The sequence below is a fragment of the Nycticebus coucang genome, chromosome 11, assembly GCF_027406575.1.
Source record: "Nycticebus coucang isolate mNycCou1 chromosome 11, mNycCou1.pri, whole genome shotgun sequence".
Classification (NCBI taxonomy): domain Eukaryota; kingdom Metazoa; phylum Chordata; class Mammalia; order Primates; family Lorisidae; genus Nycticebus; species Nycticebus coucang.
Genome location: NC_069790.1, coordinates 96,263,840 through 96,278,164, shown reverse-complemented (window position 1 = coordinate 96,278,164; position 14,325 = coordinate 96,263,840). Strand labels below are relative to the sequence as shown.

At 33.5% G+C, this 14,325-nt stretch overlaps 1 protein-coding gene across 2 annotated transcripts in view; it reads left to right on the top strand.

Annotated features, from left to right (window-relative positions):
- Positions 1-14,325, top strand: part of POT1 (protection of telomeres 1) — a 71,117-nt gene that overhangs the window by 5,693 nt on the left and 51,099 nt on the right. The window contains exons 2-4 of one of the 2 annotated variants that reach the window (XM_053553733.1): positions 6,287-6,489; positions 6,819-6,866; positions 8,392-8,506. In XM_053553733.1, the coding sequence (XP_053409708.1) occupies positions 6,858-6,866; positions 8,392-8,506 (124 nt within the window). In that variant the 5' untranslated portion in view covers positions 6,287-6,489; positions 6,819-6,857. The remainder of the gene's footprint in view (positions 1-6,286; positions 6,490-6,818; positions 6,867-8,391; positions 8,507-14,325) is intronic. The other variant, XM_053553734.1, reaches the window with a different exon arrangement.

Sequence of the window (14,325 nt, the reverse complement as noted above, 5' to 3'; positions counted from 1 at the left end):
ATTTTACATAGTTTAATAGCAAATAATAAAGGCTGTATTTGAAAGACTGTTAAGTAATTTTATTTAAAAAATAGGTAGTAAAAAACATTGTTTCTTTTTCAAACATTTGTTATATTAATAGCCAACTTCCAATTTTTAACTAGGTTAGAATTTTCTTAGAATTAAAAAATATTTTATTAAGAATATTATACATTATTTTATTAAGAATATTATACATTACAAATGTATTACATTTGTATGGAATTTTACAGATTGCAAAATACTTCAGTCTATTTCTCAGTTAAGTCTTCATTAACTTTCTGTGATGATAGTCACTAGTACTTTTTTTGTTGTTGTTGCAGTTTGGCCAGGGCCGGGTTCGAACCCTGGTGCACCCTTGGTATATGGGGCTAGCGCCCTACTCACTGAGCCATAGGTGCCACCCGTCACTGGTACTTTTATTATGAATGGTAAAGTTTGTTAAAGGACTTGCAGTAAAGGGAGAAACTAATCTCTTTCTTTTTCTATCTCAGGGTGGTCTTATGAACTTAATAACCTTGCAGATATTTATCTTAGGAAATTTTGTTTTTCTTGTGTGACCATGGTTTCAAAAAACATTCAGATAATATAAAAGGATGTATCTGAAAACAGAAATTCCTCTGAACCCTGTCATCTTCCAGTTCTATTCTTCAGATAAAAATCACTGTTGTGGTTTTTTTTTTTTTTTTTTTTTGTAGAGACAGAGTCTCACTGTACCGCCCTTGGGTAGAGTGCCGTGGCATCACACGGCTCACAGCAACCTCTAACTCTTGGGCTTACGCGATTCTCTTGCCTCAGCCTCCCGAGCAGCTGGGACTACAGGCACCCCACTGTTGTGTTTTTTTTCTTGCTTCTATATATGGTGCACATATATGTACATATGTGTCTATGTGTATATTAACTTGGATGTGTAAATTTTTCACTAAATGACTTCGTACTATACATGCTTTGCAAGGTGCTTTATTTTCACCCAATATTTTGTCTATTTTAAAGAAGGATTTTAAAAATAAATACATGGTATTGAATACTGGGGATCTATTTGCTTATATTTAAATACAATTTTCATCTTTATCTCTCCTTAAGATTCTTTTATTTATTAAATGATTATTTGAGACACAGTATAAAAGGGTTACATATGAATTAGCAAATGTGTACAATGAATCTTTAAAACATATAGTATATTAGGTACTATACTAGTATTTTATCTGACATATGGAAAGTGTTTTCTGCTGTTGAAATGAATTTTAAATAGGGACTCATTAAATCTAATGTAACTACTCTGGCTAATTATTACCTGTCAGATAACAGAGGATAACAGTGGTTCAGTTGAAGTTTCTCTCTTTTAAAATAAAATGGTAAAAAGACTGATGAAACAGTTTTACTCAGAATTCTATCTCAATTTAAAATTCTCAAATGCTGATCATTTGAGGGTATAATTTGTGTATTTATTTTAAAAGTTACAGTGTCATGGTTAAAGATTATTGTAACCCAAACTTTTTGCATAAATGAATGAATTTTTTCTATTTGATTCTTATACCGTTTTTCTTTGCCACTTGCTTGTTCTCTTAAGGAGATAGCTTTGTATTGTTAGTTCAACAATAATCTTAAAATACTAAAGTGAATTTTAACAAGATTTTAATCCTTGCTTTGGTAAACATTAGATATATTTTGCAGAAATATACATGTTCTAATTGAATCCTCCCTCCATATCAGGCATTTTTTGTTTTAGCTTTCATTTTTTAATAGTAAGTTTTAACCTTAATACGTGGATATAAAATATAAGTGGAGACTTTTCCAAAGTATTTTGAAAGTTTCTAAAAGTATTTTATCACAGAATTGTCCAAAGTATGGACATTTATTAATACATTTTCCCCCATTTCTATTAAATTTAGTTCTGAAAGAGTGGTACATCTGTCTTGGAAGTCAGGGGATCTGGGTTCTTATCTCAGTCCTCAACTAATTAGTTGTACGTGACTGTAGGCCATTCATTTATCCTCTCTGGTTCTTATTATCTGGAAGGTGTTCTATTGTAACATTTCTTCAAGACTTTTTCCGTTCTAAAATCCTACATTTCTATGAAGTAAGTTTTGTAGCAGTTGTGCAGTTTATTTTAGATTTATGAAGGTTTACTTTCTGTATACGTATGTGAGTATGCATACTTTTGGTTGTTTATTTAGTTGTCCAAATACATATTGACATTTTTTATGTGCATTTTATGGTAGATGTTGGAGATATATCAGTGAATTAGATAGTCATGGACCTTGCCCTCATGTAGCATAGCGTTCAATGAAGAAGAATAGAATTAAACTACGGCATACTTTTTTTTTTTTTATCAAGTTATGATATGTAACTAGGAATATTGAGTAGCAGAATGAGAAGAGTAGTGGAAAACAGGTTACTTGAGTAATGGATTAGTAAAAGAGAATAGCATATGCAGAGGCCTTCCGTGAGCATCCTGGTATGTTGTAAGAATTATGAGAAGGGAGAATATCAGCGTGAGTAACACATAAGAGGGTAGTGAGGACGGGGCTTGTCTGATTGTATAGGGATTGGTAGACCATGTACGGATTTTGGTTTCAATGGTAGTATTACTCACTCTAATTATGTATACTGGGTATTACAACCCAATAGATGTTAATACTCTTGAAAGACATTTTTTTATTAATCACTACATTATCAATGCCAACAGGTCCTTAGTTTCTCCCTGTATTCTCTTGCTTTTTAACACAGTTTTGAAATATTATAAACTATTAAGATTTGTAAGGTCAATATAGAAAAATCATTTAATGTTTGTTAAAGTCAGATAAGGATTTTTCTTTTTGGATTATTAAATGCTTCTTATTTTCCATGCCAATTTTCTGTGTCATTAAGTGTAAAGACTTGAGAACTTTAAATATAATATTTTGTGGTTTGCGTTTTTGTTACTCACCTATCAAAAGTTTTAGGTCCATAGCAAAATTGAGAGAAAAGTACAAAAATTTCCCATATGCTCCCTACTCCTCCTCATGAATAGCCTTCTCCTGTATCAACAATCCTGCCACAGTGGTACATTTTTAAAATTACTGAACCCACAATGACAACGTTACCCAAAGTTTACATCAGAATTCACTCTAAGCATTCATTCTATGGGTTTAGACAAACATGTAATAGCACGTATCTGTTATCGTAGTATTTTGCAAAGTATTTTCACTGTCCTAAATCTTTTGTGTTCTCTGCCTACTCATCCCTCTATCCCTCTAACACATGTCAAATACTAATCATTTCATTTGTTCCATAGTATATTACCTTTTGTACAATGTCATATAGTTGGAATCATACAGTATGTAGCTTTTTTTGCCTTTTATATTAATTTTTGATTTTTGAGTAATAACTTCTTTATGTTAAGAAGACCTATAGTTATTTCATTCTTCTTCTCTGAGACTATTTTGCAGATATATTCCTCTTGGTTTAAGGAAGCAGGGAATTGTTTAATCACAAGAGCTCACTCTTTGTAAGGCATTTTGACAGGTTTGCATAAACCTGTCAAATTTAGCTATGTTGAATGTGTTTGTTTGTTTGTTTTTTCTTTGCAGTTTTTGGCCGGGGCTGGGTTTGAACCCACCACCTCCGGCATATGGGACCGGCGTCCTACTCCATTGAGCCACAGGCACCGCCTTCTGTTGAATGTGTTTTTACTTTTATAGCATTTTTGTTTTTTCACTGATAAAGTCTTATTATCACTTTTACTATCATGCTGTTCTTCTCCAGGCTGGTCTCCTAATATTTTTTCTCAACAGATTGAGTTGGGATTTACTGTGGTAAATGAGAATATACTCTTGTCACAGAACTATGTAATTCCCATTCTTGTTCGAATGCCTTTAGGATGCTCTACTTAGAAGCTTAGAACTTGGTAACAGTGCACATCAAATCTCATCTTCAGTTCTATCTAATGAGAGCTTATACAAACTCACATTGCTGTTACATATTTATCTTTGTTATCTTCTGTGTAACTGAATTAATTTAAAAGCCATTATGATTTATAAATTCATGGAAATTCAATTCCGAATTGTATTTATTTTTTCCCTCTTTTGTTTAAATCTACACTTCAGTTTATATCATTCTTAATTCATTCAAGCGATATTGACCACTGATTATGAACAGAAGCCTCTGGCAGTCATTCATACAGGATATAAATATAGATACAACATTATTTTCTAGTCTAAGTCCAAGGAGCTTAAAGTGTGTTAAGGGCACTAAAGGCATTAAGAAAAGTTTGTAAATAACACACAAAATAAAAAAAGTTGCAGTGCTATATAGGATTGTTCTGAGAAAGGAATAATTATTTTTCTTTGAGAGAGGGATCATCTAAGGTAGACTATACTAGGAAGAAGCATTTATAACCTTGACTTTGAAATGCAGATAAGGTCAGATAAATGCAAATGGGAAAATGCTATTATTAGTGTGGCTAGAAATAAGTGAAGAATATATCTGGAAAAGTACTAGGCATATACAGGAATATGATATGTCTGTTATTGAATGGAAAGTGCACAGAAATAGAACCGACAAGGTTGATTGGGATGAAATCACTGAGAGCATGCACTGAAGCACATGTCAGAACGCATACTACGGATGTGAACTCAAATGCATGTCTTTTGGCTGTTTACTTTTACAGTGTTGAACGTATGCTACAGGAGGATGTCTAACTTTTTACAGAATTGTGTGTTGCTAATATTAATTTCTGAAAAATGTTTCTTATGAATGCTAATGTCCAGCTTTTTGCCATTTATTCTTTAAAAATTTTCTCTAGCATATAAGAGATATGCTGTCATTCCTAAAAGAAAGTTTAGATTATATAGGAAAGTAGAAAAATGTTCATCTGTACTCCATCATTGGTATTTGTTGTATTTCTTTCTATATAATATTTATTTATGAAAACATGTTTAACTAGGATAGAGAATAACAAGAAGTAGATTATTTTTTATGCTTATTAAGATAATCTAAAACTGATAAACCAATGGCTTTCTACTTCTAATTATCCTCCTATGTTAGTTTGAGTAAACAACTTTAGATCTTTGACTAAAATCTTATTTTTATTTAAATCAGAAGTATTTGTCTGAGGTCATTTGAAAGCAGAATATATTTTTCACTTTGTAAAATGATTTATTTCAGAAGCATGTTAATTTTCATCTTTAAAACAGCCTAAAAGGCTGTTTTATATATTGTAGAGATATAAAATTTTCAGTGAGAAATAATTTTTTTTTCTCATTTAACTACAAAGAGTTATTGTTATTAGGCAGTATTAGCACACATTCAGTTATATCTGCATTTCTCATGTGAAGGAAAAAAATGCAGGAATTTGCAGAGCTAAAATACCTGATTAAAACTAGAGATTTTAGAAAAGGCAATATAAGATCCTTCCTTTAGGTCATAGACATTGTTCATGGATGGCTTGCTTTGTAGCAAGTCCTGTCATTACCAGGTAGGGTAAGACATGACCACTGTCTTCAATACACTCACTCACAGGGTAGTTACTGCTTTGGGGATCGACATCAGGCCCTTGTATGTGCAAAGCAAAAAGCAATAATGCAGAAGATTTAAAGTCAGTAGAGATTGAAATTGTTGGAGAAAGAATACCTAAAGCCCAGGCATTTTTTATATCAAAAGTTTCTGGTGTTAAAATTAGGGGAGTAAGACAATAAAAAGTGTGTAATCCAGCAAGATAGAATTCTTTGAGAGTATATGTTCCAGTATCTGGAAAATAAAAGAAAAAGGAGATTTAACTAAAGAATGAGAGAGAAAAGAGTAAATGGAGAAAGGCTTCTTATTACTGTACGCACCTAAGTAAAAGGAAAATATCTTGTATCTATTCCTATTAGCGTCTACTTGGAAATTTCTTATATGTGACTCATGCCCTGGATTTCATGTGTATGTAGTAGTAGTTATTTCTAATAAATAAAACTTATTTCCTCCCATTTTATCTTTATGAAGATGATTGTCTTTTTCTTCTCTCTTTACTGTGCTCCCCACCTTCCCCCACAGTACACAGGCGTACACGTACTGGAAAATTGCCTCATTTGTAAAGCCTTTTAGATAGGGTTGGGCCAAACCATATGCTACAGGCCAGCATCTGCTTTTTTTTAGTATACACAAAGGAACTATAAGAGTTAGAGGTAGCTCTGCTTGATATTAAAACTAGTGAATTAGACTGAAAGTAGGTGGGATTTGCAGTTAAGAGTGATCACTATTGCACTTCCTCATTTTATTCTTTTTTTTTTTTTTTTTGAGACAGAGCCTCAAGCTGTCACCCTGGGTAGAGTGCCTTGGCATCACAGTTCACAGCAACCTCCAACTCCTGGGCTCAAGCGATTCTCCTGCCTCCACTTCCCAAGTAGCTGGGACTACAGGCACCCGTCACAACACCCGGCTATTTTTTGGTTGCGGTCATCATTGTTGTTTGGTGGGCCTGGCCTGGATTCGAACCTGCCAGCTCAGGTATGTGTGGCTGGCGCCTTAGCACCATTTTATTCTTAATGAAAAAGTCCAGGGTTTTATGTAGGAAAAATTTTAAGTATTAAGTCTTCTACTTCCATTAGAGTCGTTGAAGTTTATTCTTTTAAAGTATATTTGTATTTGACCCTACGTCTGTCATTTTTTTGGATTCTATAGCTTTGCATGTGTCACTCTGAATTTGTAAGCCATAGCTTGGTAGTATTCAAGAGGATTTGAATAGTATGCACATAGGTGTATAGTTTTACTACAACTGAAGGTCTGTAATCACATTGGAGGTTGTTTGAATACAAATAAGTCCTTTTCTTTTTCAGGTTTATGTTAAATCTGTACAAGATTTTTCTACAGTATCAATGTCTTTGGTAAGATGATATTCAGTTTAATTTAGAATACGTATACCTGCACTCACACTTACGTACACACAGACACGTATATACATATTTATATTTGATTCACTTTATAGTCTGATTTTTAAATTATACCAATACAGTGGCAAAATATAATCATTTTGATATCTTGATAATGTTACATTGGAGTTATATATTTACTCAGTAATTAATGTATAAGTACTCTGGAATATTTACTGATGCTTTACATAAATTCTACATATGCAAGAAAATTAAAATTAAAGTTTTTACCATATGAAGATGACGAAATTTGTATTAAACAATAGACAAATTAATTTCTTTTGCTTTTCATCAGCTTATATTTAAGCAAATTATGTGCTGAGTTATGATTTGACAAATTTTAAAAATTTAAGAAGTTTTTTATACTTGTGATATATTTTGCTTTTTTAAACTCTGTTTTCACTGTTTCATAAAATTTTGTTATTGCAATAGGAAGGTTCTTTTTTTTCTTGTGTTTGACCTGAGGGATTAGCCACCTTGAAAAAACTCATTAATTCATTTAGATTTAAGTTTTAAAATTTTAATTTTGAGAGTGATGGGTAACTTGTGGTCTGGGGGCTGAGAATAGCAGCCTTAGAGGCTTTAATATCCTTGGAAGTGTCCTAGACAAAAAAAGGTTTCCTAAACGTACAAGCTTCTAAAAATGTCTCATTATTACCTGTCATTTTCTTTTAGTAATAACTTTCTTAGGTCTTTGCATTTAAATATACACATAAAAAAGTATTTTTTATTTTCAGTAATTGCTTCAGTTTTTACACTAATTGCTGTTATTTTAATACAGATGCTCCTTCATTTACAATGGGGCTGTTGTAAGTCAAAAATATCATAAGTTAAAAATGCATTTAAGCGGGCGGCGCCTGTGGCTCAGTGAGTAGGGCACCGGCCCCATATGCCGAGGGTGGCGGGTTCAAACCCAGCCCCGGCCAAACTGCAACAAAAAATAGCCGGGCGTTGTGGCGGGCGCCTGTAGTCCCAGCTACTCGGGAGGCTGAGGCAAGAGAATCGTGTAAGCCCAAGAGTTAGAGGTTGCTGTGAGCCGTGTGACGCCACGGCACTCTACCGAGGGCGGTACAGTGAAACTCTGTCTCTACAAAAAAAAATGCATTTAAAGCCCTAATAAACCCATCTTAATATCAGGAAGACATATGTTGAACCATTGTAAGTCAGGGACTGTCTAGATCCTGCTTTCTGCTTTTTTATTGAAGACGTAATATTTCAGTTAGATTATAGGTTAATTATGGTTTTATGGGCTGGTATGCAAGGTATACCATTTATAAACAAAATTTTCGTCTAAGGAAGACTAGTTGTCCTATATAGTAACCTTTATAGTCCATTCATTGCCTTATTTTTAGGCATAGCCTCTTTTAGACACTTACAAGGATTAACTATAGTTATCTGTATTTGCTGATTTATAAATACGATCATAACGTGATCTTAACATGTAAATACTTAACGTATTCACTGTCTTCTCTTTCTTTAGGTCCCATCAACAAACTATATATACACACCCCTGAATCAACTTAAGGAGGGTACAATCGCAAATGTCTATGGTGTTGTGACATTTTTTAAGCCCCCGTATCTAAGCAAAGGAACTGGTAGGTATTAAAATTCGTGGCATTTTTATGGACTAAAACTGCAGTATTAGTTTCAGAAGCACAGTTTTTTCAGTACCTTAGAGTAGAATTTCAATTCTGATTTCTATTTACTAGACAACACTGGTACAAATCCTTTGGCTGTTTTAACTTATAAAATAAATATGTTTTTAGATTCTAGAATCTAGTTAAAGACAGTGGTAATAAGGAATAAAGAAAGTGATGCCAAACAGCAACATAAAATGATGTGAAAGTATAAAATTCGCTGGTGAAGATAAATATATAAATATGGAATACTGCAATGCTATAAAAGTGATAGCTAAATCACATTTAATTCTGGTGTAGAAGTTGAAAGAGAAATGTATAAAAAATAAGTATACTATCCGTATTTGTGGATACATAGCATAAAGAGATATAAGTGGTATCATCAATAACAAAATGTTGTGGGGTGGAAGTATGAATGTAGAGCTTTTTATGTGATTGAAGTTAAGATGTTGTCAGCTTAGAATAGACTGCTATATTTTTTTAAACCCAACAGTAGCCACAGAGAAAATATGTATAGAAAATACACAAAGGAAAATGTGAAGGGGATCAAACATGTTATTATAGAAATTAGCCCAACACAAAGGAAGATAGCAAGAAAAGAAAGCAGGGACAGGAGAGCAGCAGGACAAATAGAAAATAATTAACTAAATGGCAGTCATAGTTCTTCCTGATCAGTTATTACTGTAATTATAAATGGATTAAATCTCTCAATCAAAAAAATTATAAAGTAGCTGAGTGAACTAAATTTAAAAAAAGAGCAAGATCCAGCTATATGCTGTCTGTAAATACTCATTCTAAATTTAAGGACACACCTAGGCTGATAGTGAAGGTGTAGAAAAGACACTGTTTAAATAGTAACCAAGAGACCTGAGGTGGCCATTTAAATCAGACACAATAGACTTCAAGTCAAAGACAAAGGACATTATGTATTAATAAAAACGGTCAACCAAGAAAATATAACAATCATATATGAAGCCAATATCTGAGCACCTTGTCTGAAGCAAACATGGTAGAACTCAAAGGAGAAATCGGTAATTACTAAATTATAGCAGGACCTTTCATTACACCACTTTCAGAAAGGAATAGAACATCCAGACAGATGAATAAGGAAACAAAGAACTTAACACTGTAGACCAGATGTACCTAAGAAACCCACACAGAATTTTCCACCAACTGGAGCAGAGTACACATTCCTCTCAAGTGCACATTTTCCAGGGTAGATAACATGTTAGGTTACAAAAGAAGTTGACAAATTTAAGATTAAATCGTACCAAGTATCTTTTCTGATCACAATAGAATGGAGCTACAAATCAATTACAGAAAGAAAACTGGAAAATTCATGAATGTACGGATATTAAACAATACACTCTTGAACAACCATTGAGTCAAAAAAGAAATCATAAAAGAAACTAGAAAATATTTATTGAGACAGCATACCGAAACTTAAGGGATTGGGCGGCGCCTGTGGCTCAAGAGTAGGGCGCCAGTCCCATATGCCAGAGGTGGCGGGTTCAAACCCAGCCCCGGCCAAAAACCAAAAAAAAAAAAAAAGAAAACAAAGAAACTTAAGGGATTTAGCATAGCAGTTCTAAGGGGGAGCTTTATAGTATTAAGTAAGTGTATACATTAAAAAAGGGGAAGATCTTAAAAAAACCTAACATTACAGTTTAATGAATTAAAAAACAAAGAACCAATAATTGTAAAGTGAGCAGAAGAAAGAAAATAGTAATGAGCAGAACAGAAATAAAGAAATAGGGAATAATAAAACATAGGAAAAAAATTAATGAAATTAAGGGTTTTTTTTAAAGATAAGATTGATAGTTTTTTTGCTAGACTAAGAATGGGAACAGAAGACTCAAAGTCATAAATGAAATAGGAAACATACCTCATTCTATAGAAATTCAAAGGATTATAACAGGCTTTGAGCAATTAGATACAATATATTGGGTATCCTACAAGAAATTTATGATTTTCTAGAAACATAAACCCTACTAGTACTGAATCATGAAGAAATAAAAAATCTGAACAGACTGATAACTAGGAAGGAGATTGAATTAGTAATCAAAAATACCTCCCCACAAAGGGTGAAAGTCTAACACCAGATGGCTCCTTTGGTGAATTTTATCAAATATTTAAAGAAGATTTATGCCATTTTTTTTTTCAGGCATTTCCAAAAAATTGAAGAGATTTTTATGAGATCAGGGTTACCTTGATACCACAACTAAAGATTAAAAAAATAGAAAACATCTATGTCAGTATCTGCAATGAAGTTAGATACAAAAATTCTCAGTAACATCCTAGCTAAACAAATTCAGTGGAACATTAAAAGGTCATGTACCATGACCAAGTAAGGTTTATCCCTGGCATTTAAGGAGTTCAACATATGAAATCAATTATGTTTTATGCTACCTTGGTGAAGGATAATAATCATGTTATCATCTCAAGAGATACAGAAAAAGCATTTGACAAAATTCAACACCTTTTTATGATAAAAGCATTCAACAACCTACAGATAGAAGGAAGCTATCTCAATTTAATAAAGTCCATATATGAAAACATCACAATTAATAATACTTGGTAGTGAAAGATGAAAGCTTTCCTGTAGGACTGGGAAGAAGGCAAGGTTGCCCACTTTTGTCACTTCAACATAGTTCTGGAAGTCTTACCCAGAGCAGTTAGGCAAGAAAAGGAAATTAAAAGGCATCGAAATTGGAAAGGAAGAAGTAAAATTTTATGAAAGAGGACATGACCCTACAAGTAGAAAGCCTTAAATAGTCTATAGAAAAGCTGTTAGAACTAAGACATGAATTCAGTAAAGTTGTAGGATACAATGTTAGCATATAAAAATCAGTTGTGTTTTTATACACTAATAGTGAAAAATTTGAGAAGGAAATGAAAGCAGTCCTATGTAGGTAGCATAAAAACTATAAAATTTTTAGAAAGAGACTTATCCAAGGAGGTGAAAAAGCTTGTTCACTGAAAAATATAAGATGTTGCTGAAAAAATTAAAAAATAAATGGAATGACATCCTGTATTTATGGATTGGAAGATGTAATGTAGCCATATCTCAGGGATACTGAGCTTTTGCTACTGATCACCACAAGAGTGAGTCAAATGATTTTTTTTGGTGTGGAAAAGTTATGTTTGCACTATACTGTAGTCTGTTAGGTGAAGAGTAGAATTAGTGTCTAAAAAAGTAGTGTACATACCTTAATTTAAAAATATTTTATTGCTGAAAAATGCTACCAATCATCTGAGCTTTCATGAATCATCTTTTTGCTGGGGGAGGGGTCTTGCCTCTTGTATTGATGGTTACTGGCCAGTCAGGGCGGTGGTTGCTGCAAATTGGGGTAGCTGTGGCAGTTTCTGAAATATAATAAAAAAAAAGTTTGCTACATTGTTTGATTCTTCCTTTTACAAAAGATTTCTCTGTAGCATGTGATGCCATTTAAAGCCTTTTATCCATGGTAGAATGTCTTTCAGAATCGGAATCAGTCCTCTGCTACTGCTTTATCAACTAAGTTTAAGTAGTGTTCTAAATCCTTGTTGTCATTTCAGCCAGGTTCCCAGCATCTTCACCAAGAGTAGGTTCTGTCTATAGAAAACTGTCTTTGCTCAAGTCAAAGAAGCAAGTCCTCATCAGTTCAAGTTCTGTCAGGAGATTGCAGCAGTTGAGGCACAGCTCAGGTCCTACTTCTAGTTCTCTTGCTGTTTTACCGTATCTTCAGTGACTTCTTTCACTGAAGTCTTGAACCCTCAAGTTCATTCATGAGGGTGATTCTTCAATAATAGTTTTTTTCAAACTGTTAAAGTAGATATTTTGATCTTCTCATGAATCACAATTCTTAATGGCATCTAGAATGGGAAATTCTTTCCAGAATATTTTCAGTTTACTTTGCCCAGATCTGTTAGAAGATTCACTGTCTTAGGGCAGCTATATCCTTATAAAATGTATTTATTAAAAAATAAAACTTGAAATTACTCCTTGTTCTATAGTAGAGAATGAATATTATGTTGGCAGGCATGAAAACAAGGAAATCAGCATTAACCTCGTATATCACCATCAGAACCCTTGGGTGACTAGGTATATTGTCAGTGAGCAGTAATCTTTGAAAAAAGTGCTTTTTTCTGAGTAGTAGATTTCAATAGCTGGCTAAAAATATAGAACAAACCATGGTGCAAATAGGTATGCTGTAATCCAGGCTTTGTTTCATTGGTAGAGCACAGGCAGAGTAGATTTAGCATAATTGTTAAAGGCCCTAAGATTTTTCAGAATAGTAAATGAGCATTGGCTTCAACTTAAAGTCAGCAGCTATGTTAGCCCCTAACAAGAAAGTTAGCATGTCCTTTGAAGATTTGAAGCCAGGTCTTGACTTCTCCTCTCTAGATTTGGTGGTCATAGAAGGTTATATTTTTTTCCAAGAAAAGGCTGCTTTTTCTACACTGAAAATCTGTTGTTTCTTGTAGTCACCTTCATCAACATTCTTAGCTAGATGTTCTGGATAACTTGCAGCTTCTACATCAACACTTACTGCTTCGCCTTGGACTTTTATGCTGTGGCAATGGCTTTTCCCCCTAAATCCTGGAAGCTAACCTCTGCTAGCTTCAGAGTATTCTTCTGCAGCCTCTTCACCTTTCTTAGCCTTCATAGAATGGAAGAAAATTAGAGCTTTGCTCGGATTAGGCTTTGGCTTAAGTCAGTGTTTTTCAACCTTTTTTATCTCACAACACTCTTGAACCATAGTTGAACTTCTGTAGCACACTTAAATTATGTTGATCAAAAAAAAAAAAAAGTAAAAAAAGGATACGATTACTGTGCTTTAAACTTCTTTCAACAGTAATCTAATTAACGGTCTTTAAATTTTTTTTTGTGGCACACCTAAGATCCTCTCAAGGCATAGCAAGGTAGCGCAGCACACGGGTTGAAAAATCACTGTCTTACGTAAATACTGTGGCTAATTTGATCTTCCATCCAGACCACTACAATTTTTTCCATGCCAGAAATAAAGCTTTTGCACCTTCTTATCGTTTATGTTTTCACTGGACTATCACTTCTAATTTCCTTAAAGAACTTTTTCTTTGCATTCACAAATTGGCTAACTGGTCACTAGATGCTTCCTAGTTTTCAAGTGATCTCCGCTTTTGATATGTCTTCCTCACTAGCTTCATGGTTTCTAGCTTTGGATTTAAAGTGAGATGGGTAACTCATCCTTTCACTTGAATATTTAGAGATCGTTGTAAGGTCATCAGTTAGCCTAATTTCAATATTGTTGTGTATCAAGGAATACAGAGGCCCAAGGAGAGGGAAACAGACATGAGATCAACAAGTTGATTAATCTGTCAATTAAAATTAGTTGTCTTATATGAGTATTCATAGCACCCCCCAAAATTACAATCGTAACATCAAAGATCACTGATCATAGATCACTATAATAGACATAATAATGCAAATGTTTGAAATCTTGTTGGAATTACCAAAATGTGACACAGCAAATGGAATGACCATCAGAGCTGACATTGTGTGGCACAGAAAAACATGTAGTAACAAAAAGGAATGCTACTCATCAGATTGTTATTAGATAGCAAAATGTTTCTTGTGATAATATTATTAAACTGTACATAAAAAATGAAATCCATGGGAACTGTAATATATAATATGCATATATATTGAGATAGAGAGCGACTCCTCTTATATTTCTATCAGATATGTGTAGTTGGATCTAGTCCTTTAGTAAGAAATTCATGGCTAGTAACGAGCTATCTGCTGTTACACAGAT